Genomic DNA, 22,778 nt, shown 5'->3' with positions numbered 1-22,778 from the left:
TCTTGGCAAGTGTGCTCTGCAGTGCAGGTAGGGGCCTCTATGGAGGAATTTCCATGTAATAATGAAATTAATTTAAAAGACTCCAAAAAAGTAGTATTTTCTGCAACACAGAGAAGCAATGAAATCCTACATTCCTTGAAGAACTGGTCTATCTTATCTTGTTCCCTCCTTTGAAAGTAGGAGAAAAATCAAGAAGCAGTCAACACAGCTGGGCTTTTCTTTTTGTTTACTTGGAAAACTTGTTTTAACCATCAACTTTAGCAAATTTTGGCAGTTACAAACCTGTACACTTTTTTTTGTTGTTTTGTTTTTATAGCAAAAGAACACAAGACAATACTGCCAACAGCAATTATGAAGGAACAATTAGTTTTCAGATGAAGAACTATACCCACTCAAAGTGATAAACCTTCCCTTTTGCATAAGGTTGAATTTGTTGTCATTGGAAAAATGACATTTCTTAATACCTACTTGAAATGGAATAAAAATCATATCTCTAGGTTTTTTGTGCAAAACATATTCATTTAAAAAAGTCAATAAAAAAATCTTAAAACCAGAAAGAAGTTAAACAAAAAGAGCTGAACCCAAAAGAAAGTTACAGTACATTTTGAAATGATTAAAAAGTTTTCAGATCTAAAATGTTTTTGGTTTTTTTTCTGTTATCTTAGAAGTTTAAACCAACTTTGATGACTCTTCAGAATTATATCAAACAAACAAACAAATAAACAAAAGAAATTAAAGCAACCTGATTGGCATCAAATATCTACAAAAGCCTGGTAATTTGAAACCATTATATACATTATTTTATAAACTTCTTTTTAAACACCAAAACATACATCTTTTACAAACCAGCCTGCTTGAGACAGGTAAAATTTACAAGACAATCTTTTCCAATACAGTGCTTTAAAGAGAACTGCTTTCACTCCTAAACATCTTTGTCATCTCCTGAAAAGCGGCAGTATGGGCTCATTGCATTGCTGATTAATAGCGTTTCAGGTATTCCTATGACAAAAGAATGCTACAGTTCTGAGGGCTCCAATCTCTTTCCATAATACAGTTCAAGTGCACTCTTAACACTGGTAAAGATTCCTTATGGCCTTTGTGTAATACGACATATTTGCAATTATTGCTTTTCATTATTACATAACGAAATGAATTTAGTTTCATTTCCTCCCCATCCGCCCATCCCTTGGATGATGCAGCTAATTTACTAACTGAATGGCCCTTCTGATAATGGAGATGTTAAATGCCATGAAACACAGGCTAAAAACCATGGGTAATGGGCAGTGGCCTAAATTTCTAAGGCTCAAATCACAGTTTGGTGTATTGAGAGGAACAGAGATGCAAACAGGCAAAAAGCACAGTTTTTACCGCATGGTAAATGATGGTAAACCGTCGGGGAATGAAGCTGAAGATGTAATTCTCTTGTTGGAAACCAATGAAATGCCCATTATTACTGAGTGAATAGCTCCAAACATTATCTACAAAGCACAGATGTACTTTCATACTGGTTCTGAAGAGCTGGCCTCCTCCATTATTAGGATGTTTCCTTTTCAAATGAAGCTTAGCAGAACTGGTCCAGGGCACCTAAAACTCCCATTAATGCAGTTACTATTCACTGTAAGGATATACTTACTATAGCATCCATTTAGCTTTTTCAAGCAGGAGCTAGATGAGGAGTAAAGTGGGTTCTTAGCCATTTGTCCTGTCCAGCCCACATTTTTCTTTATGATGGAATTTATTGGAGACAAGCGGAACAACTTTTATGTCATATTCTCAAAATTTCTCTGCTGCCTGGCTCACAGAGACAACAGGCTGCTGCCTCCCCATTGATCAGCATTTCGTGATATGCTTGTATTCACTGCGCTGCAGCTGCACTGTTTTTCTGACTAGAGGGTACTGATACATCAAGGCTCTCACTACTTCAGACTACACTAGAGAATTTATAAAACATGAGAAAAAATTCCAAAGACCAAAATTTACATTCTTAGTGGGACATGCAGAGGGGGAGAGCCTGCTTGACAGATGGAGCACACAACTTTCAGATTCAGGAAAACAGTGGCAGTGAAAAGCCTTTGACTCCTTCCAGCTGTTTACTGGAACTATAGGTTAAAGAAACCCATGGCATAGTTCAGGATCAAAGACATCACTGAGCTTAAGGAAAAGAGCTTGATTGACAGGAAATCACAATTCTGTAGTGAATCTCTGTGTTCCAAAGTCCTCCTGGTTGCCTTCATATGCTGTATCCTATAGGAGGGTCCAAGAGGAAGGCAACTTTATGGTGGTCTTCTAGTGGGGTTGTCCATTTTGTCCCATGGGAAGGAAACGTTTCTGCAGCTCCACGGTGTCACATTTAGCCCTTTACTCAGCTTTAAGATACTGGTCAAGGACAGCAACTACATCCAGTATCTATAGTTTTGTGGGGGGGGGGGGGTTGCCCTTCTTTTTTTTTTTTTTGAATGTTTATAATACAAAGGCAAAATAATTAACATACTTAAGAAAGGTACGTAAGCCTAATTTTTTCTTTTGCACAAGGCCACTTAATGTGGTATTGGCAGCAAAAATCATGTTGTAGTCACAGTAAGGCTCTTTCCATTGCCAGAGTTATTAAAAAGGCTGGCACTGTGCATGGCATTCTCAACTTGATCAAAATGCAGAGAACAAGCACCCTTTTACTTAGTCTCATACACTCCCGGCAAAGTTTGTGATTTCTGATATAAATGTGTATTTGTATTTTAACAAGTTGCTTTTTCTTTTGCTGCTTCTTTCCAAAAAGCAAAAACTTTCTTGATCCTAAGTTATAAGCCAGTGATACTCAAAAGGACTTCATTAAGCCTATGAGATCATCTGCTACAGATGATTCTGAGAGAAAACACCGTGTAGTGGAGCCATCTGCAGGGATATAGTTTGAAATACAAACACACAGGATAAGCAGAGATGTGAGGGGTAGCTCTTGAAGAACCAGGGACCTGGGAATGACAGCAGCAGTGATACAAAAATCATCATATGGCAGAAAAAGGAAATATATATTGGAAGTACTAATATGAACAGTAACTCTTACATTATGTTATGAATGTGTTTTTATGTTCCAGATTAGAAGCTTGTGACTTGTTTGTGTGGAGTAGTAATTAAAAGGAAAATAAAATGGCTTGGTTTAACAAGAGATGATAACATGAGAATCACTCCCTAAGAGGTATTTCACCTTTAGATCTGCATTTGGGTCTTATAATTATCAAAAAGAGCCTGAACAAAACCAGAAAGGCCACAGAAGTACCAATATTCACAGAGGGGAATCTGAAGATGGATTTGGAGGGGAGGAGATATTGAGGTATAGAAATGATGAACAGGACAGAGAAGGCTGAACGGGTGATCCTTGGCACCTTCCCAACAGCACTTTAATAAGTAGGTGTTCCGTGAAATGAAATGGCAACAACATCAAACAGAAAAAGTACTATACATTGTATTTATGCATATTTTACTAGTAAAACTCACTACCAACAATATATTACTGAGGCAACAAGCTTGGTAAGAAACATTGATTTTTTTTTTTGTATGGCAATCACTAGGCTCCCATCATGCTGTCCCTTGTGACACTTTTGATATGTCCCAGTAAAGGTTTGATATTGGTGTCTCAGGCTAACGCAAGAACTTTCACTACTGAAGACAGGTGACAAGTACACCTAATAACTAGCTGGGGGCTCAAACAGAATTAATTGCACAATGGATAAAAATGTCTCAAACCAAAACTGAGTAGGAGCAAACCTCATGTAAACTGCAGCCCAATGCTAAGAGAGCATCACATTCTCAGAAGGTCATACAAGCTTTAAAAGTGCGGTTAAATTTGCAGAATTGCTTTGCCAACTCTGATGCTCCTAACTCTTGAAGAGACATCAATCTAATTGCATTTCCTTTCCTGTAACATAGACTTCATGAACAATATGAGTTATCTTCTTTCCGTAACTCTAGGCTTGCCAAACCATTTTATGGCCTTCTGGCAAATCCCTCAGTTCCTTGCAATCACAATACAAATTTCCATATTTTTTTCTTCTTAAAAACACAGGAGTAATATCAGGGGAAAGGGTTTGAAACGCACCATGAGCACATTCAGAATATATCACTGTTACAGAAGCATGTTTACTTAGAGAAGACCAAGTGACATTCATAAATTCAATGGACAGGACCTATTTGCAGACAAGTACTTGATAATATTTGTATGTGCAGTACATTCTTTCTAGAAGTTCACTCATTTTATTCATACATCTGCATAATGAGCTGTTTTCTAATGAAGAATTGCTGTATCATCCCAAAGAAAATATCCACACCTATCTTTCACAGCTATATGAGCTATTGGAGGGGAGCAGCAACACACTGTACCTACTCCAAGAATTCTAGAAATCCTGTTTTATTAAAAGTGTTACAAACTGCAGTTATTTAAATTACATTCTATTAATAATTTCCTTGTGTTGGGGAAAATTTCTGAATAAACCCTTTCTGTATGTCAAGAAATGGCCCACAATTTAATTTTGTGTGAAACTCATGTCAGTCAAGAACATGCCCTGGCATACAACTGCTGAAACTATCCAGTTAAGGTGATTGACCAAGGGACAGGATGTGGAAAGCAGCACAGAAAACCTGCTAATGAATCTGTTCATGTATCACAACGATTTAGGTATTCAATAGCTTCTCAGAATGACAGAATTATGCCATGGAAGGAATGGATGACAACCCAGCAGTAATGCAGGCGTGTAGACTCACATTCACTGGTAAGTTACAAAGACACTGTAAAATGCAGTGGTAAAAACATCTTCAGAGCACTGAGAAACAGGTGTGTATATTCTGCTTTCATACATTGAGTGAAAACCCCATATTTCCAGATTGCATTTGACTGCTCAGGCCAAATCAGTGTCAATGGCCATTTACTCCAATCAGGCTGAGGGAAGCATAAAAACATACAGATGCCGTGGTTTTCTTCATACCACAACAATATTCTGAAGTCGGCAAACTACCTTTGGATGTCCTCAAATCCTACAAAATGATGCACCCAGTGGAAAATCTAGGGACAGACCTTTGGCCACAGTCCATGCATGCAGCTCCACTGACTGAGTCAGTCTACAGAACCTGAGAACTCAACCCGTGAACTCCAGGGATGGACATTTGCCAAAAGATGTTATACTAACGACATGAGGTTACAGCAGCCTCATATGTAACTTAATTGCAACTAATTTTACTGCAGTAACTGCAGCATGAGGACTGCTGTTAAAGAGCTGATTACCCAAGCAAGAAATTTCCAAAAATCGATCAGTTGTGTCGGTTACCCCATGTTTTCAGATCCATGTTCACGTTGCATACATGTCAAATGAGGGTGTGCATACACCAATGGGGCAACACCAGGCCACTCCTGAGCCAAACTCTGACATTTTGGGAAGACCTCATGGGTGAAGCTATGCACATGCACCTGACATCAGGCTTTAAAAATGACAACCAAAGTAAGCCAATTTGGAGCAAATATAAACTGCATGTATGTGTCTTGCTCTGCACAAAGTAGAATGAAATGCTACGTAATAAACAAAGTATAGATAAATATTTATGGACAAGTAACTGATCACTTGTCTTTGATAGGTCTATTTGTAAATGTTGCTTTTTTTAGCCATCTGATGTGTTGCATGCAGCAGCCCCTGCAATCAAGTGCTTTCACTCTTTGCTGACATAAAATTTCATGCAACAGTGCATCCTAGAATGATACATACCAGTTCCTTAATACTGTGGGGAGATCATAACACTGTAACACTTTTAATAACAGAATGCCAAAAAACCCCCCAAAACAACCCGACTTTGTGAGAGAGAAAGAAATTATTTAGCAGTTATTTTTCCCCCCGCCTCAAAAGCTGAGTTTTACTCTTGGTAATAAATAGAAGGTACACACTCTCCAGATTGTCTATAACAATTTTGTGATGTATAATACTTAACACAATTGGTCTCTTCGTGTCTGCACATACAGTATCATTTCTGAACAAGTTAATAATGGGTTATACTGTACTTTTCTTTGCCCAATATATATAGATACACCTTCAGCAAAATTTCTTCTCAATATTTATACTATTAATTGGACCAGATGACAAAATTAAAAAAAGAAGAGGAAGAGGAAGAAGAGAGGAGCTTCCTTTACACTTGTGTCTGATGCTGGGTCTCCACAAATGGAATGTGAACATTTTCTAGGTTGAGTTCCTCCACGCTTTCAAAGTCACTCATGGCTACTTCGGAGTCATCAAAGCCGCAGCCGGCTGAGACGTCAGAGGAGGAGGCGTCTAGAGAGTTGTGCAAGGATAAGGGCATCTTACCTGCACTAACATTTTCTGTGTTCTGGCTTGGGCCAACAGCAAAAGTACTAAATTCTTTCCCAGTTTGAGATCCTGTGGCGTCCGTCTCATTGGGGAACTGGTGAGGAGGGAGGTATTGGCTCGGGTGAAAGTGCGGCCGTCTCCTGCAGTCAGGGCTGAGAGTACTTGCCATTGAGACTGGCTGCGAGGGAGGGAGGGTTTCATATTGGTCTGGGTAATCCTCTGGAAGAGGAGGTGGTAACTGGTCCTGGCTCAAAAACTCCTCTTCGTGAGGGGGAGGGTAGTCGCTGTCAATGTCGTAGCCACCAAGGTAGTAATCTGTTTCCAGTTCTCTGGCACTGCCGTGATGAGCCGAGCCTCCATCTGTCGTCTCAAAATTGGGCACCTCCTCGATGTCGGACAAGCGGGCACTTGGCATCCAGTCAGAGGTATCCCAATGATACGCTGCAGCAGGGAAGAGAACCACAGTGCTCTGTTAGGATGAGACCACGGAGGAGAGCAGGGTGTCCTGCATGCACTCGCCCGAGTCCTCACAGCACATTCAAATCACAGCATGCGCCACAGGCCACAGACACAGGTCAGCCATGCTCTGACCAGAGGGGTAGAGGAGGACAATAAATTGCATGATGATGCTAATGCAAACAAGCAAAGAAACAAAACACTGCCACTCTCAGAAATTTTGCTTTTTAAGATGCTACTGGGTTATATTAGAAACTATGAGTCTAAGAAATCAAAATGTCTCAATTACTGCATTTCATAGTTATTTGAAAAAAATATTTAAATGCAGTCAGCATGCTTATGGCATCTCATCTCATCTCCCCTTCCACCTCTAATGACTTCAAGAAAGAAAGTGTGCAAGCAAATAATCTGATTGAGTGAAAACTGAATTTTGAAACAAAAAAAGTGGCTGACCATTCTCATGCAGCTTTTGAACCCGACAGAATTCAAACAAAAGAGTACATGTGATGCAGTTAAAGAAAAAAACCCAAATAGATCAAGTCAGTGCTCTGCCCACCCCGGCCCAGTCCGACAGGCAGAAGGTGTCCCAGAAAAATCACCTCTGTTGTAGTTCTGTCCTTGATCCATTACAGACACTGTCAGACACAAAGTGAAAAGCAAAAACTGGTAACTTGGAGCTTGTCACCAGCATTGTATTACAAAATACAAAACTGCATGCATATTTCTAAAGTACAGCTGTCTCGGTGTCAGTAGGATTTTTAATTGTTCTTTATTTTAACATACAAGATAAGCTTGCCTGTCAAATGCAGACATACATAAAGAAATGTTTATGTCGTGTATTATTTTCCTTTTCTATCATATCTTAATTATTTACCCTCACTGAACAGATATGGAATTACATTAGAGCTGTAATTCTTAACACAGAAAAAGGCCATCCACCATCTATATGGTTTATAATTGCAAAGTACATTTTTCTCTCACTTGTTCACTTTGAAACAGAAAAATAAGAATCTACCATTCTCAGGGCCGGTTCAAACAAATCTGGGCCCACCTGGGCTCAGATACCATGGTGATGGGCACGGTATAAGAACCTGAATAGAATAGAATACAAAGCCATTTAATGGGGCTATCAGCTACAATGCTCCGCAACCCCATACCCACCTCCCACCTGCACTGCCATGCTAGCCGGTGGGGAGGGAGGCATTCCAGTATGGAGAGGGTGCAGGGGTGGGGGAGAGAGCAAGGAAAGAGGTTTTATGTGAGACAAGAGCGGGGAATAAGCTGCAGCGTTTTCTAGATGGAGATGCTCTTGTTCAGCCGCATGTTATTGGGCTTCATGCAAGAAGTCATCAGGCAAAGTCTCTGGATGACATTGCTGGAGGAGGTCTGGCAGCAGAAAGAGACCTTTATGGCATCACAGCTCATAACCTCTGCGGCTCAGACACAGGTGAGGGCAGAGACGACTTCTCCAGCCCTTCACCTACTAAGACCACACTTGCCCTTGGTCATCACCACATGGTGCACGTGGTGATGGTGATTTCTTCCTTAGCTCAGTAGCCAGGCAGGAGCTCTCCACCTGCTCTGCCATCCTGGAGCGAGGAGGGCTGGGGCTACTGCAGGTTTAGCAGCAGTGTCTGAACCGGCCCTAACCTCTCTTCTGCACTTCTCTCTTTGTACGGTAGATTTTGCTGTGTTTGGGTCAGCGTGATAGCATTGCACCCGAGATGAGTCAGGTTCCTCTGAGTTGTGTGGATCAGGATTCAGGAGAACCTCACTAATTTGCTGACTTGCACAACCCCAGGCAGGTCCCTGGGGCAGGAGCCCCATCCTCCCGTGAGTCTGCGGCAGTGATTCTGCCCAGACCTCCATTGTGGCTAATTATTCACCACTTCCATCAGCTCTGCTGCAGAGCACGCAAGAATCCTAAGTCTCATATAAGGAACTGGGAATTGGGCAAAGTATTTTCAGTGACAGGCTCTTGAAACTGCTGCCAGACAGGCTTTTTCTGACCTGTAAAGGATGATAACAACCCAGTGTGTTTGCTTAAGCTTTCCCTTAGGAAGGCAAGGTCATTTACAGTGCCTGTGGTTTCTTTTCAAGGTTTTGTTTTTTTTTTTTTTTGAGTGCGACTTTCTATTGAATTAACCTTGGCTAGTTAATTTTTTTTGATAGTGAGAAGAATGGCACTCTTACACTTCAGGAAATCAATAAATGTGCTATGGACAAATACTGAAGAGGTATCACTAGCTAGGAGTTAAAGTGTTTTTCAAAATTACTGTGACACTGGCTCAAGAAAAAAATCAGTAGTTTCACAAAAATAATTTACTTAATCATCTTTAAGCATTATGCAGACTAGATTAACTGAAGTACTCAAATTCTGTCTCAAGTTTGCTAAGGACAGAGGAAATTTCTGACTTGTGGATAACCTGAGTTGACGATGAGTTGACATTTGCCCAAGGGTAGGAAAAATACTGTAAAATAAATAGAAGTAATGTTTATCTATGATAACACGACATTTCCTCAGTGCTTTATGGAAAAAAGAAAATTGTGATATCCCCGCATTACAGGTTCACTTATAACATGATATGCCTGAGGTTACCCAGGAGGTCAGTGGAAGAGGTGAGTGTTGGCTCCTTGGAGCACATTGCCATGCTCTATTCCATGGGCACATCAACCCCACGGGAGAGTCACAGCATCCATGGAGCTGTGCCCACACATCTGCTGTTTGGCAGGGGTACCTGGGGGAAACCAGCCACCAGCCAAGCACCTCCATGTGATACCACTGGAGTACACAACCCAGTTCTGCTGCAGCATGAGATACTTTACAGACTTCCTGTGTCACCTTCTGTGTCCCAGTCTCTGCAGCCAGGATGATCTCAATGATATGGCTCCATTTTATCAGTCTATTATTTTCTCTGAAGACAATGAGAATAAACAAGCAGAAATATTGACTTGAACAGAAGAGGATGAAGGCTTGACACCTTTTCTACCACCTCCAGTTTCACACAGATATTTTGTGGTACAGTCCTCTGGCATTTTCATGTTTGTTGGTGAACATGATGATCTGCAAAACCCAATCCCTGCCACAGGATTGCTGGTCAGTGTAGATTAGTGAGGTTCTGCTGGAATGTTTCACAATGAAAATAGGAAGCATTGTTGTATAACAAGAAAGAAAAAATTTAAATACCTTCATTTTCTATAGTGTCAACTACATTGTTGACAAGCTGTATGACAGTCACTATGGAAGCTTGCAGGGGAAGGAAAGCAGAAAATAAAGGGAGGGGAAGGACAGCTTCAGGTTAGTATTTAAAACACACATCGTATGTTACCACAATAAATTCTCTCAAAAGACAGAACTGACATTGAAAAAAAAAAAAAAGGCTGCTGACCAATGCATGATTTATGCAGTGGGTTGCAGGACATTTCATTTCAGATAATCCCATATATCTTTGGAGTGGTGATAAATTCCAAACCAGCATTTCCAGAAAGGCACATGGGATGATGTGTATCACCTCATAAATTCAAGCAGACTGGTCAGCTGATTCAATTAACCAAAGCAGTATCTTGCCTACCTGACACTAATTTCTAATTCATTCTTGCTTAGAGGTCTCCAGAGATGGTGCCATGTGCTCCAAGGATCATTATCTTTTAGACCATCACACCATCAGAAACGGTGTTAAGCTCAATCTATTTCCTAAGAGGAATGTTTTACTTATTTACTGTCTGTGCCATGCCATGTAATACCTCAGGGAGGTTAAGCAGCACAGCTATAATTAGGAGGGCACATCCATGTAGCTGTGGTTCAAATTTTGACCTGTGATTGACAGAAGAGTTTCACAAATGCTTTGTGTGCTCTCTGCAGATGTTCTACGAAAACATACTTTTCCCTTAAAATAATTAATACAGACTGTGCAGTTGTTTAATGTAGAGGCCTATAAGGTGTGGTCCTCTAGATGATCTGCATTTTGCACCACCTAACGCCCCTGCCTCTGAGGACATGAAGTAAAACCCACCAAAACCAAAGGGAAAGCTCTGGATGAGTTGGCACTGGATTCATCCCTCTTCCTTTGTCTTTACTTATGAGAAAACCATTTGCTTTGGAGCAGGCTGAAAAGGGGACCAGAAATGTGGGGCAAAACATACTTTTTTTGTTTCACACAGCCAACAGACTGAGAGGTCACAAGAAATGTGTTAACAGTGCAGACATACGTTGAATATTTTCACATCTTTGCTAAATTTTGGGCATGGGAACAGGGATATCATCCAGTTTCCTCAGTTTTTGTGAGGGCTTAGCAAAAAGAGCCTTGATAAACCAAAGGACCCATGTTCTGTGTCTACGATCAGCATATTAATGCCACTAACAGCATTGGTAACTATACAAAGCAGACTTGTACTGGCTAATGCATAATAAACATTATAGAAAAATAAGGGACTCCATGCAATTAGTGCTGCATGGCTGGGAAAAAAGATGGAGGGCAGCTGGAAACTCTTGGAGGACAAAAACTGAGAGTGAAAAACAGAAGGTCAAAAACCAGGGCCAGCACAGTTTTCCTTGCAACTAAGGGTTGGCTCTGGTGGGAGCTGTGCAGAGAACATTCACAGAAAGGAGGGAACCCCACCCCGTACAGCTGAGTGCAAGTCAATGTTCAAATACAGCATTGCTCAGATTTTTGCTTTTGGACAACAAAAATTACTGCTAACTACTCATACTAAGACTAGTGGGGGGCTGAGCAATTTTAGTGAAGGAGAAATAAGGTGGGGGAAAAAAAATGTAGCTTCAAAAACTTCCCCCATGTGAGTTTCCATGGTCAGACAAGCCCTATTGACCCAGCAAAAGAAGGGTCCAAGAGCCCGGGAGAGGGTGAGTGGAGGCTGCCTGCCTGACACAAACTGAAGAGGATGGGGCTGTCTGCACCTTCAACGGGATTCATCCCAGTGCTCCACTGCTGCAAGATAGGTTTCCCCAGTCAGACGCTGCTACCCAGCTTCACAAGTCAGTGTCAGCACAGCCATTTGTACATCTGTGTGACACAAGCCTGTCCCCTCTGCTAGCCTTTTGAGAACCCAGCAGCATTGCTCTTGGCTTTGGAGGAAGGGGTTTGAAGAAGGAGCCACTGTACTATCTCCCCCAAAGAGCATGGATGCTGAACTGCATTTCTTGTGGTTTCACTGACAACCTTCTAACCTTTGCAGGTATGTGAAGTATAAAGAATTAAAACGACAAGAAGAGCAAGGATTTATGGCTTCAGGACGCATATCCATTAGCCCTTAAGACAGGCATGTATGCATATACTTACTTATGCCTGACTTTGCCTTTTAGGCTCTTTCACTGCAAACCTTCCCTGCTGCAAACCAGAGTACATGGTCTTGCATCGATCTCTGCAAATGACTCAGAAGATTTAAGTTTCTTCCCTCCTTCTCCCTGAAGATAGGGATTTGTTTGAACCCCAAACTAGAAATGTTACCTCTAAAGGCCGTATTTTAAATGCAGCTTTCACAAAAAATGAGTGGGCACAGAAGGTCCAATCCAGCTTCTGTGGGTACTGTGTCACTGATTTCAATGGAGACAGGATCAGGAGTTTGAAATGTCTAATTAGAATTTGGGAGATATAAAAAGTAACAATGTACAAGAAAGGACCACTTGAGTAATTATCCCAAAGGTAGCTATATTGTAAATACATATCCTAAAAATAATACTTATTCTAAAAAAAGGCTAAAGGGTTTTTTTTTTTTTTTTTGTTCAGGGGCAGAAAAGCATTGAGAAGCCTGACAAAAATAATTGTAATGCTTCAGCCAAAGGAACTGCAAGTGTACTGCTATCAGTGCTTTTTCCAGCATTTCAGAGTTCCTAGAGAACAGCTGCATGTCATGACTGAGGAACTGAGTCTCCAGACAGTTCATTAACTGGCGGCTGAGGAAACCAAGTATGATTTCTTTGTGCTAGTCTTCTGTGTGTCTGAATAAGGCTTCCCTGACATCCACCATCCCTCCCCAGCAGAAACATCTTGACTTTTCTCAGACCTAGCGCTCAACATATATGGGCCACAGGAACAAAGGTTTGCTCTGACTTTGTGGGCCTCTTTGTGGGCTGTGTATGGCTCTGCCCATGTCACCTCCTGAGATAATGACGCAGGACATGAGAGGCAGGCACTGAGTATGCACCAAACAAGGATTTAATGGTGCTCTATTGTTTGCTGAGCTGTGATTGCCAGGGAGGAAGCCAAGACACTGGGGACAGGCTCATCCTCTCATTGTTGAGGCTGAGCACCAGCAGAATTTTGTTGGGACCATGACTGAGACTGGCAAATAGCACAGAAATCCCTTTTATTTGACTGGTGAAATAGGAAAGTCATGCTCTTCCAAAACGGAAAATTATATAAATTCTACAGTTTCACTTGTGACCTATTAGTCAACTTACATTTGGCAATGTGACTCTGCTGTATCATACCTCTAATTCCATGTAAAGCTTGGTCCTGATACAACAGCTGCAAGCATCAAGATTTTTATTACGTTCCTATAATTTTGTAAGTGGAACACAAAGTGAGGGTTTAAACCCATGACTTTCTTACTTTTGGCATCATTAAAGGGTTTCAAGATGTCACATAGATGTTTTAATAATATGAGAAAGAGAGATAAATAGCTTTTCCCCCAACATAATAAAGATGAAATTATTTCTTACCATTATCATCACCGGAATCAGACTGGAAGGAGCTGAGGGACTGTACTTCAGAGTTGCTGCCTTTATTACTTCCTGAAAAACAGGTCACTTCTTCAGCGTCATCAACCCCTTTACCTTCATTGACAGCAAAAACAAAGCAAAATGGTACTCTCTAGGTATGCACATTTATCTATTTATACCATGGACACATTTAAATCCTGCCTTCTATTATTTTAGTCGGAATAAAATTATGTCCTTCACACAGAGGACGTGACCTATTTGTCAAGAAGGCAGTCGGTGAAAACACCTAGACTTTTGAAGTGTCTGAATCCCAAAGAGTCTTTCAAGTGGCTGACAACACTGCAATCCAGGAAGAAAGATCTGTATTTAATACTGCCTTTTTAGATGACATACAGTCTCAACAGCAAAGAAAATGATGACTTAAGGAATGTGGTATAAAACAGCTTATACAAGAGATTACAGTTACATTTATCTTTACTGTTCATTTTCTAATTTGAGAGCCTCATTAAAGGCTCATTCAATGCTCAGTAAAGTTACTGTGCATCTTGTTATTCTTATCAGTGGCCCTTGGATCAGATTCTCATAGCTCCATCACTGACATATAATAAATTATGCTTCAATTTACACGGCTTTTCATCAGGGACATTCAGTCTTTACAACTCTACTGTTTAGAAATGTAACTGCAACCTATGGTATAAATTCTCCTGTAATTAAACACATATGAATAAACACATTCAACTTCGCATTATATGAGCAAGAATAATCAGGAACACAAAAAGTTATCCTCCACTGTAAGTACTAAGCCAATTACAAATGAAGAAGCTCAGGTGCTGCCAACATGGAAGTACAGCTCTCTACTTGCCAGCTGTAGGTATTTCTACCCAGCACGGCACACCTCCAAACTGTAAGAGCTGATATGCTCCTGCTGAGCAGCAGGGTATGGAGCTAATGGAGTGAGTGCTGCAGTAACAAAGCTGCACTGCTTCCCACTCCTTGACAGCTGAGGTCTGTCTCTGCGGTATGGCCTCATGGTGTGCAGAAATTCATACTGGTACCAGCAGTGGCACAAACACGCAGGAGAATACAGAACAGAGCATGTGTGGGGGCTGGTGTGCTGATGCTTTCCATCAGCATAACTATATTTAAGGGTTTAAAAGGTCAGACACAACACATCCCTGAAATACAGCCCAAATATATAAAAATTAATTCCATTTTTCACTACAAGACCCTAGCCAGTGTGTTGTCTCAGACGAAAATGTGCCAATCAGGGCACAGGCATACAATCAGAAACTCCGTAAGGTTTGAAAAGACCTCCAAGCTCATCAAGCCCAATCTTTGACTGAACGTCACTATGCCAACCAAACCACAGCACTAAGTGTCATGTCCAATTGTTTCTTGAACACTTCCAGGGATGGTGACTTCACTGTTGCCCTGGGTAGCCCGCTCCAAGGCTTAACCACCCTTTCAGAGCAAAAATTCTTCCTGATGTCCATTCTGAACCTCCCCTGGCACAGCATGATGCTGTCCTCTTGACCTGTTGCCAGTTGCGTGGGAGAAGAGGCTGACCCCCGTCTTGGTGCAACCTCCTGAAAGGCAGTGCCAGATTCCTCTCTCTATTCCTCAGTTCCTATTGCTTTCAACTACAGGTCTATGAAGGTTTCTGGATTGTGTAGTTTTATGTGACAGCTTTGGATAAAGCTGTGTTGCAATAGGGTTGAAGATCATAGAATCATAGAACAGTTTGGGCTGGAAGGGACCTTAAAGATTATTTGGTTCCAATTTTCCTGCCATGGGCAGGGAACCTTTCACTAGACCAGGTTGCTCAGAGCCCCATCCAACCTGGCCTTGAACACTTCCAGGGATGGGGCATCCACCCCTTCTGTGAGCAACCTGTTACAGTGCCTCACCACCCTCACAGTAAAGAGTTTCTTCCTAATAGCTAATCTAAACCTACCCTTCTTCAGCTTAAGGCCATTCATCATTACAGGCCCTTGTGAAATGTCCCTCTCCAGTCTTCTTGTAAGCCCCCTCCAACAGGTACTGGAAGATGCATTAGGAAAAACTCCTAAGAGAACACATCTTTAAAAAAAATCATATACGGTGTAGCAAACATATGACATGTTCTGACTTGCAAGGATAGATGATGCAGGGCCTTAACTCTATCCCAGAAAACTGGTATTCCCTGCCATGACAGAAGATGTGAAGTTTGCTGCACCTCCAGCAACTCCTTCAGGAATGGAGGGAGTACTGTGTTATCAGGTGAGAAACCATTCACAGCACAAATAGGGTAAGTGTGGGGATTGAAAATTATGTGATGACTGATACTGAATGCAGAGGGGAATGCAATGGCCCAAAGAGGTGATCCCATATATCAAGCAGTACGTGATTTTCTGCTTCACTTCACAGACACTGAAAGTAGAGAATATTAGTTCATTTGTCCCTGATGCAAAACAGGATTTCTTCTTGCAGAAGGTTTAAGTATTTTTAACTCCCTTGGGAAACAAACAGCCTGAACCTAACAGAACTTACATTTGAGAATTCTGCCCCAAACTGTTTTTTTTCCAATAGAAAGATGATTGCATCGTATCACTTGAAGAATGCTCAGACCACTTACTCGTATGTGCTTTCAGAACAAGTGAAATAAATGCATTTAGTCATACTTAATGCATAGAAGTAGAGGTCTTGTATGCCTGGTTTAATCATAAACTTTCAGAATTAAACCAGATCACTTCTTGGAGAAATGTAACAATTGACATATGTTAGGCTGGAGCATTAAGAGTACCTGTGCCACTGTACTTGCTGCACCCTGAAAGCAACCCTTACCGATGGCAGGGAAGAACGAGACCGGCACACAGTGCTACTTACTTTCCGTCCCAGCATCCCACGTGCTCTTTCTGATGGAGTCACAGTCGGAGCGACAGGGAGACACAGCAGGCAAGTTTGGAGCTACACTGCACACCACCACCCCCCTCCTGGCTGTCAGTATTCGGGGGGACTCAGGATGAAACGTTGTCATCTCCTGGTGCTCCACACCAAGCCCATCCACTATCTTGTCCAGGTTATTCCGTGAGTCACTCTGGAAGCACGGGGTATAGGCCATTGGCCTCACAGGCACCTGTGGAGGCCCAACCTCTTGGTAGATGTTTCTGCTGTCTCCACTGTTCCTGATGTTCTTGAATTGAATGCCATTGCTCTTGTTGAGCAGGGCCGCAGTAGCCGGATCCTGTACGAGCGTGATGTTGTTGCGGGAATAGTTCTTCCTGAAAACTTTCTTGCGAAAAATGATGAAAAGAACGATTAGCACAAATATGACAAATAGGACCACGGCTATTCCTATCAGCTCCTCCTTGCCAACGTAGGAATGCCCAGCTTGTATATTGGGAACCACCATGGGGCGAAGACCACAGTATTGACCCACGTAGCCAGGGGTGCAGTTACACAGAAATGAACCAAAGATGTTGACACAGGAGCCACCATTTTCACATTCTTCTCTTTCACATTCATTGATGTCTTCTTCACACCTTAAAAGAAGAAAAGGAGAGTCTGGAATCTGGAGAACATCTAGCAAGCAGTTCAGCCTGTGCATGATGCCTTAACTTGTCAAAGAGGTGCCATTAGTTAACACCTTGTGGTACTCTGCAAATTATCTTATTATTTCCTATTATTTAATGGCATTTAATTTTTTCTACAGCTATTCCATGGGTTTTTTTAAGACAATAAAATGGAAATATCAACATGGAATTAAGAGTTTAGAACATCTGATAGATATCAAGAAAGGAATAAATCACCTGATAGGAAAAGGTTCCGTGACCTTAATGAGGCATACTGAATGTAACAGAGAATATTTTTTTTATATTGTTTTTGGACTACCCCATGGGTTTCAATACAAAATATTAGAGGAGGATTCAAGGAAAAGATAGTTGAGAAAAAAGATAGTAAAAAAATCAGAGTATTTATGGAAGAGAAGAGAAGAGAAGAGAAGAGAAGAGAAGAGAAGAGAGAAGAGAAGGATATATTGACTATGTAAAATTATTTAGGTCTGGAGATAAAATAAACAAATATTAGAGAGGTGGAGGAAAAAAAAGAACAGGAACCATAAAGAGAGAGGAGAATTGGAAAGAATCAGAGGTAGTAAAATGCAGAGGAAAAAATACAAACAGTAGACAAACCAGATGAGAAAAAAAGCATGTTGATGGGCAGGTCATGATTTTCTATGTCTACACCAAGTATATGATCAAGGTAGGGATTTTAAAAAATGACTGCAATAAATTAGCCTTTTATGTCAGGGATAAGGTGACCAAATAATTGATCCATTTTCAAAACAAAGATTACACAGCAGCTTCCACAGGTTTTACAAGATAACTCAAAAAGCTGGCATCACTTAGACAGGTATATCTCAGAGAAAACTGTATCGAGATAACATCCTGAATCAACAATTTAGGAGGATGAATTCAGGAAAAACATTTCTGAGCATGAAAGACTCAGATTTGAGAAATCAAAGGGATTTCTCAGCTGTCATTAGCTTAGACTTGGAATAAGTGCTGAGGTTGGGGGTTTTTTTTGCGAGGTGAACCATAGCTTTTGGGTACAAAATCCTGATCAAAAAACCCACCATCACTGAGCCAAAAAGCTCCCATTGCCCACCTGGGGAGGGACACTTACGTTACTCCTGTCAGGCCATTTTTGCAGTTGCAGATGAAAGCATTGCCGATGGGATCACATGAGCCTCCATTCCGGCAAGGATTTGGGAAGCAGGCTGTGATCTCTGACTCACAATTCCTTCCTGTAAACTGGGAGAGGCAATTGCAATGGTACCCTGGGAGGTAAGGGACAGAGAGAGGGAAATTAGACTCCTACCACTGAGTCTGTCTAAAAGCAAGAGGAGCCATTTGGCTGCTTTACACTGAAAAGTAAATTGTACTGTGGGGGCAAGGGGATGCTTACACTCATTTTGGTCTGTCCATGTGGTCCACACTAATGCTAGTCAAGAATTTGTTTATCTGAGATGCCCAGACAATCAGAGCTCATGTCTACAGCCAGGGACCAGAAGACTTGCTGCAGCCCAGACCATCCTAATTGTCATGATTCAGGTAAGAATAAACATCATTCGTGAACATCTTTTGTAACAAGAAATATTCTAGATCAAGGATGTATTTCCCAACATTTTTGAAAAAGTTTGCTGATAGCGGCAGTCAATTCTCCTTTGGGGCCTCGCTGAGAACAAATATATCAGCTGAGAGCTTTTCCACCTCTTCCCTTTACAAGGACGACACAGTGGGGATGTGACAGTAATAAAACACCAGTTTTATAAAGTGCATCATCAAGGCAGAAACTATAAACTTCAAAATACCAGCTGACCTGGGCAATACAGCCCTTATCAGAGCTGATTATGTGTGTGCTATCAAATTCTGATTAATCACTGACTGCAATACATCAGACATAACAACACTCAAGTGGAGGGGGACCCTGTCAGGGATTGAAGTCCCATTTCTGTTTTTTGCCAACACAGGAGCAGAATAAAAAAAAGAAAAAGGCTTTAAATACATCAGTTCACCCTGCCAAGTATCAAATGACAAATTTCTTTTTTCCTTCTCTCCTTGAAATTTCATATGGCATAGTGCCATTAATAAAAGCCTTATTTAAGGTCACAAAGAAATCCTGTGAGGCAGTGCATCTCTTAATGTTGTGAACTGGATATGGAAATCTGAGTGCTTTTTTGCTTGAAAAGAGCACAGAACATGTAGGCTGTGAAAGCCATGAGATGATCCTTGGAAAAAGAAGACTCCTAAGTTAGAGTTGTCAAGCTAGCAAATTTTCCTGGACGTCTGTAAAAAAACTTTGGCTGATCTTTTAAAAAGCTCCTTACACAATCCAAATGTCCTAAACAGATGTGCAGTCAAGGTTCAAGCTCCAGTTATGGGGTTCACATAATTACTGAATGTAGCACATTAAGCAACTGAAACAAGGAACCTTCCTGCCATTAATACAGCTGCAGTTAGAGCTGAAATGGTTGAGCACAACTCAATTCAGCATCAAAATTATTTGCAATCAAGCTGATGTAGTGGAAGTATCATCTGTCAGTGGTGAGCCTTTAAAACATATTTTTAAAAACTTTCTATATCTATACATATGGAAAAAAACCCCAAACAATTGTTTTAAAAGTTACTCTTTCTGCAAACATGGCAGGAATTTCCAGCACAGTTACAAGGAAAAGAATTTCATGGAAACAATACGGAAAAGCCCAGTGGAGGCATAAAGAAAAAGCAATTCTGCATCTAGACTCCCACATCTTTTATGTCCTATACGGTTCAATTCACCTTGTTCAGTTACTCTAATTGAATTCTTTCATGAGGACAGGCTTTTCAGAATAAACTTGGAACCAGACTTGCTGGCATATTCCGTTAAGAGTCCAATACTATTTAATTGAAGATAAATGAAATAGATACTCAAATATCATGCTGTTTCATTGTCCTACTACAAGGGAGACAGATACACTGATCTTTCCAAGGTTACAGAGTTAAGAAGATAAATTATTCAACTTTTGGGCTTCCCAGAAAGCACGTTTAGTCAGCATCAGCAAGATGGGATTATTTCTTTTTGTGTCTTAAAAATATCTCACTCAGACAATGTGAACAGCTTTCTGGACCTATAGAGATCTGGGTCTGAAGAATTACAAACCTGTGACTGTAGGTAGAATTCACAGCCATGAATAAATAAAGCTGTTTCAGGGCTCCCTTTTTATGACTGAACAGTGACATCTATAGTCCAAAAATTTACAGTAATGTTTTGTATGTTTTTTACAGTCCAAATGAGTTTAAATGAAAGGAGAATGTTCAATTCAAATATAAACCACTTTATTCATAATCAATTCTGTTGCCTTATATAACAACAGATTATATGTGTTATCTGGTATTTTATAAACCTCCATAACTCTAAAGTGATGCTAAAAGCCAAGTTTCTGTTGTTTTTTAACTAAGTTCTTAGGTGCCAATCATTTGTAGGACAAAGCCTTTAAACCACTTACATGTCCTCATGTTTGTTTCAGCTGACTAAGTTCTAGGTTCTCATTCTGTAACATATTTCTACGTTTGTTCATTGTAGAAAACTTGAAAAGTATTGATTTGATTTAAAAAGACAGTTTTATCACCAGCAATAAAAGGAACATGGATTTGTGCATTTTATCCTAAGACAAGATGAAATTGAATGCACCAGATGGGTCAGAGCCCTGTCCAGCAGTGGACGAACAGGACCAAAACAAAAGTCCGCTTCTGAAAGCCTATGTTTTTCACCAAATTTGATTTAATGACGGTGGAACACACATCAGATGTTAGAAGACTACAGTATTCACTACAGATTCTAAGTATCAAACGTAGAAATAAAAAAGGCACTAAAACAAGACAACGTTAAATTACCATATTTATTACTGGTGTTTCCTCTTGTTGGATTCCCTGCCATACACCTGCCAAGTCCAAGCCACTGGCAAAAGACACAGGACACACATGCTCAGAGCTGTAGAGCATTCACCCGGGAGGTCTCCAGCACAGCAAAGCATATGTCAAAATTCATGGAGTAGGGAAGAGAAGAGCTGATATGATGGCTCAGTAGACAGCATATAGCAGCTCAGCCAGAAGACCAGCCAGACCTTTAATCCTTCTCCAAACCTCTCAGCAGAGGCTGTAATTTTGCCTGCTACTGCACACTTTAGCCACATGGCTGTGGACAAAGGTAAATTGTAAAGAAAACCCTTCTGGCAGGGAGTGCATCTTGGGTCTAATAAAGAATTTTTATTATGCTTTTAATTTAATATCCTGGTAATGTACCATTCATTTCTTCCCTCCTGGTTAGAACAACAAACAAACTTCTCACATTCAAGCATGAGAAAAGGCTCAGTGCCCTGTTCTCTCACCAAGGGATGAAAAAACTCTTTTAAAATGTAGGGCTTGATCCTGTTTAAAATGAAAGCACTGAAGTCTTAGAAATTCATCACTATTTAAGATGATACAGTCCATCTGAGTTTCCTCCAAGAGGAATGAATATTTCATTCCCAGAAATGTTGATCTGCATTCTCCAAGGCAGCAAATTTTGTGATGTCACCACTGTATTTCTTCAGAGGAAATCAGTGGAAAAAGATAGGAAACTCTGGAAAACGCCTCTGCAATGCTTCTAGGGTGGGACCACAACATTCTCAGCATGTGCCATAGCAGCATGTACCAACAGCTGACCTAAGAGCAACAACAAGCTATGAGCAACAATACAGCCTTTTTAGGTTGTATCTACATTAACAAGTCCTGCAGAGCAGCATCAGTGGGTCTGTGGAGCCAAAGAGCTGGTGCTGAGGACCCAGCACCCTCAGTGCATGCAGCTCAGGGCTTTGGGACCAGCTGTCTTCCAACTCAGCCTGGTCCTGCCCTCCGAGACCTTGCCTCTCCACAGTGAGAAGTGAAGCACAGGGAGAGATGATGATCAGAAGATTCGCATCAAAGGTCATTCACAACCTAAAACATTTTGTAGACATAGGTCTACACATTGTCTTGGGCTTATTGGTTGTTTTATAAGGCTTCTCTCATGCTCCTCCACCCGTCTGAGTACTGAGTAAACTATGAAATTAAATCTTACCTTCTCACTGTGACTCAAACAGTTCCTCTCACTGCTCTCTTGGCATGTCCCTATCCAGAAGAAAAGGTATTTTTCATCCCAGACCTTACTGAAGAGCAACATGCAGTAAGCCAGGACACTACACAGGCTCCCTGCCTATACCTATGCTTACTTGGCACTTAAGAAGCCGAGGCAGTGGCACAAGGCAGGCACGGTGCCACCAGCAGATGGGGTGTCGTTATGTAGCGAACATCTCTGCTGGTAGCGTTCCAGCCTGAGCATCTGAATGTCTGTCTATCCTAAGGTTTACTTGGCTTTATTACAGAGGATGCTCCGAACTGCTGCCAATTTTTTTTTTTCTGAACATGTGTATGCTCCTGTTTCTATTTATCCCATGCAAGAGAGGCTGGCTTTTATCTGTTAACGTGCTTTGGCTTTTCCATTGTGTAGTTTCTCTCCTTGCTGTGCAGCTAGACCTGACAAACTCCACGTCCAGAAACAGCCCTGCCTTTGGCATTGACCACACAGTGTTACATAGCAAGCTAACTGATGAGAAATACTGAAGGTGAAGAGGACCTCTCCCAGCATTTGTATTTTGGTAGGTCTATAGGCAAACCAGGCCACCTTCAAGAAGTGTGTGTTCTTCAGCCATACACAGTCCTGCCACTCCAGATTTAACTTATCTGTCTTCAAACAGATGATTGCCTCTT

General features: G+C 41.1%; 1 protein-coding gene across 12 annotated transcripts in view; it reads right to left on the bottom strand.

The window, feature by feature from the left end:
- Positions 1-209: 209 nt before the first annotated feature.
- Positions 210-22,778, bottom strand: part of FAT3 (FAT atypical cadherin 3) — a 407,855-nt gene continuing 385,286 nt past the window's right edge. For 5 of the 12 annotated variants that reach the window (XM_048294524.1, XM_048294523.1, XM_048294522.1 and 2 more), the window contains 6 exons: positions 18,136-18,289; positions 16,339-16,994; positions 13,474-13,587; positions 9,982-10,041; positions 7,394-7,429; positions 210-6,779 (listed from right to left, as the gene is read on the bottom strand). In XM_048294524.1, the coding sequence (XP_048150481.1) occupies positions 6,160-6,779; positions 7,394-7,429; positions 9,982-10,041; positions 13,474-13,587; positions 16,339-16,994; positions 18,136-18,289 (1,640 nt within the window). In that variant the 3' untranslated portion in view covers positions 210-6,159. Of the gene's footprint in view, positions 6,780-7,393; positions 7,430-7,809; positions 7,886-9,981; positions 10,042-13,473; positions 13,588-16,338; positions 16,995-18,135; positions 18,290-22,778 lie in introns of all 12 variants that reach the window. The other 7 variants (XM_048294531.1, XM_048294533.1, XM_048294534.1 and 4 more) reach the window with 6 other exon arrangements.

Source organism: Corvus hawaiiensis, chromosome 2 (assembly GCF_020740725.1).
Source record: "Corvus hawaiiensis isolate bCorHaw1 chromosome 2, bCorHaw1.pri.cur, whole genome shotgun sequence".
Taxonomy (NCBI): Eukaryota; Metazoa; Chordata; class Aves; order Passeriformes; family Corvidae; genus Corvus; species Corvus hawaiiensis.
This window is presented reverse-complemented; position numbering and strand designations above follow the sequence as displayed.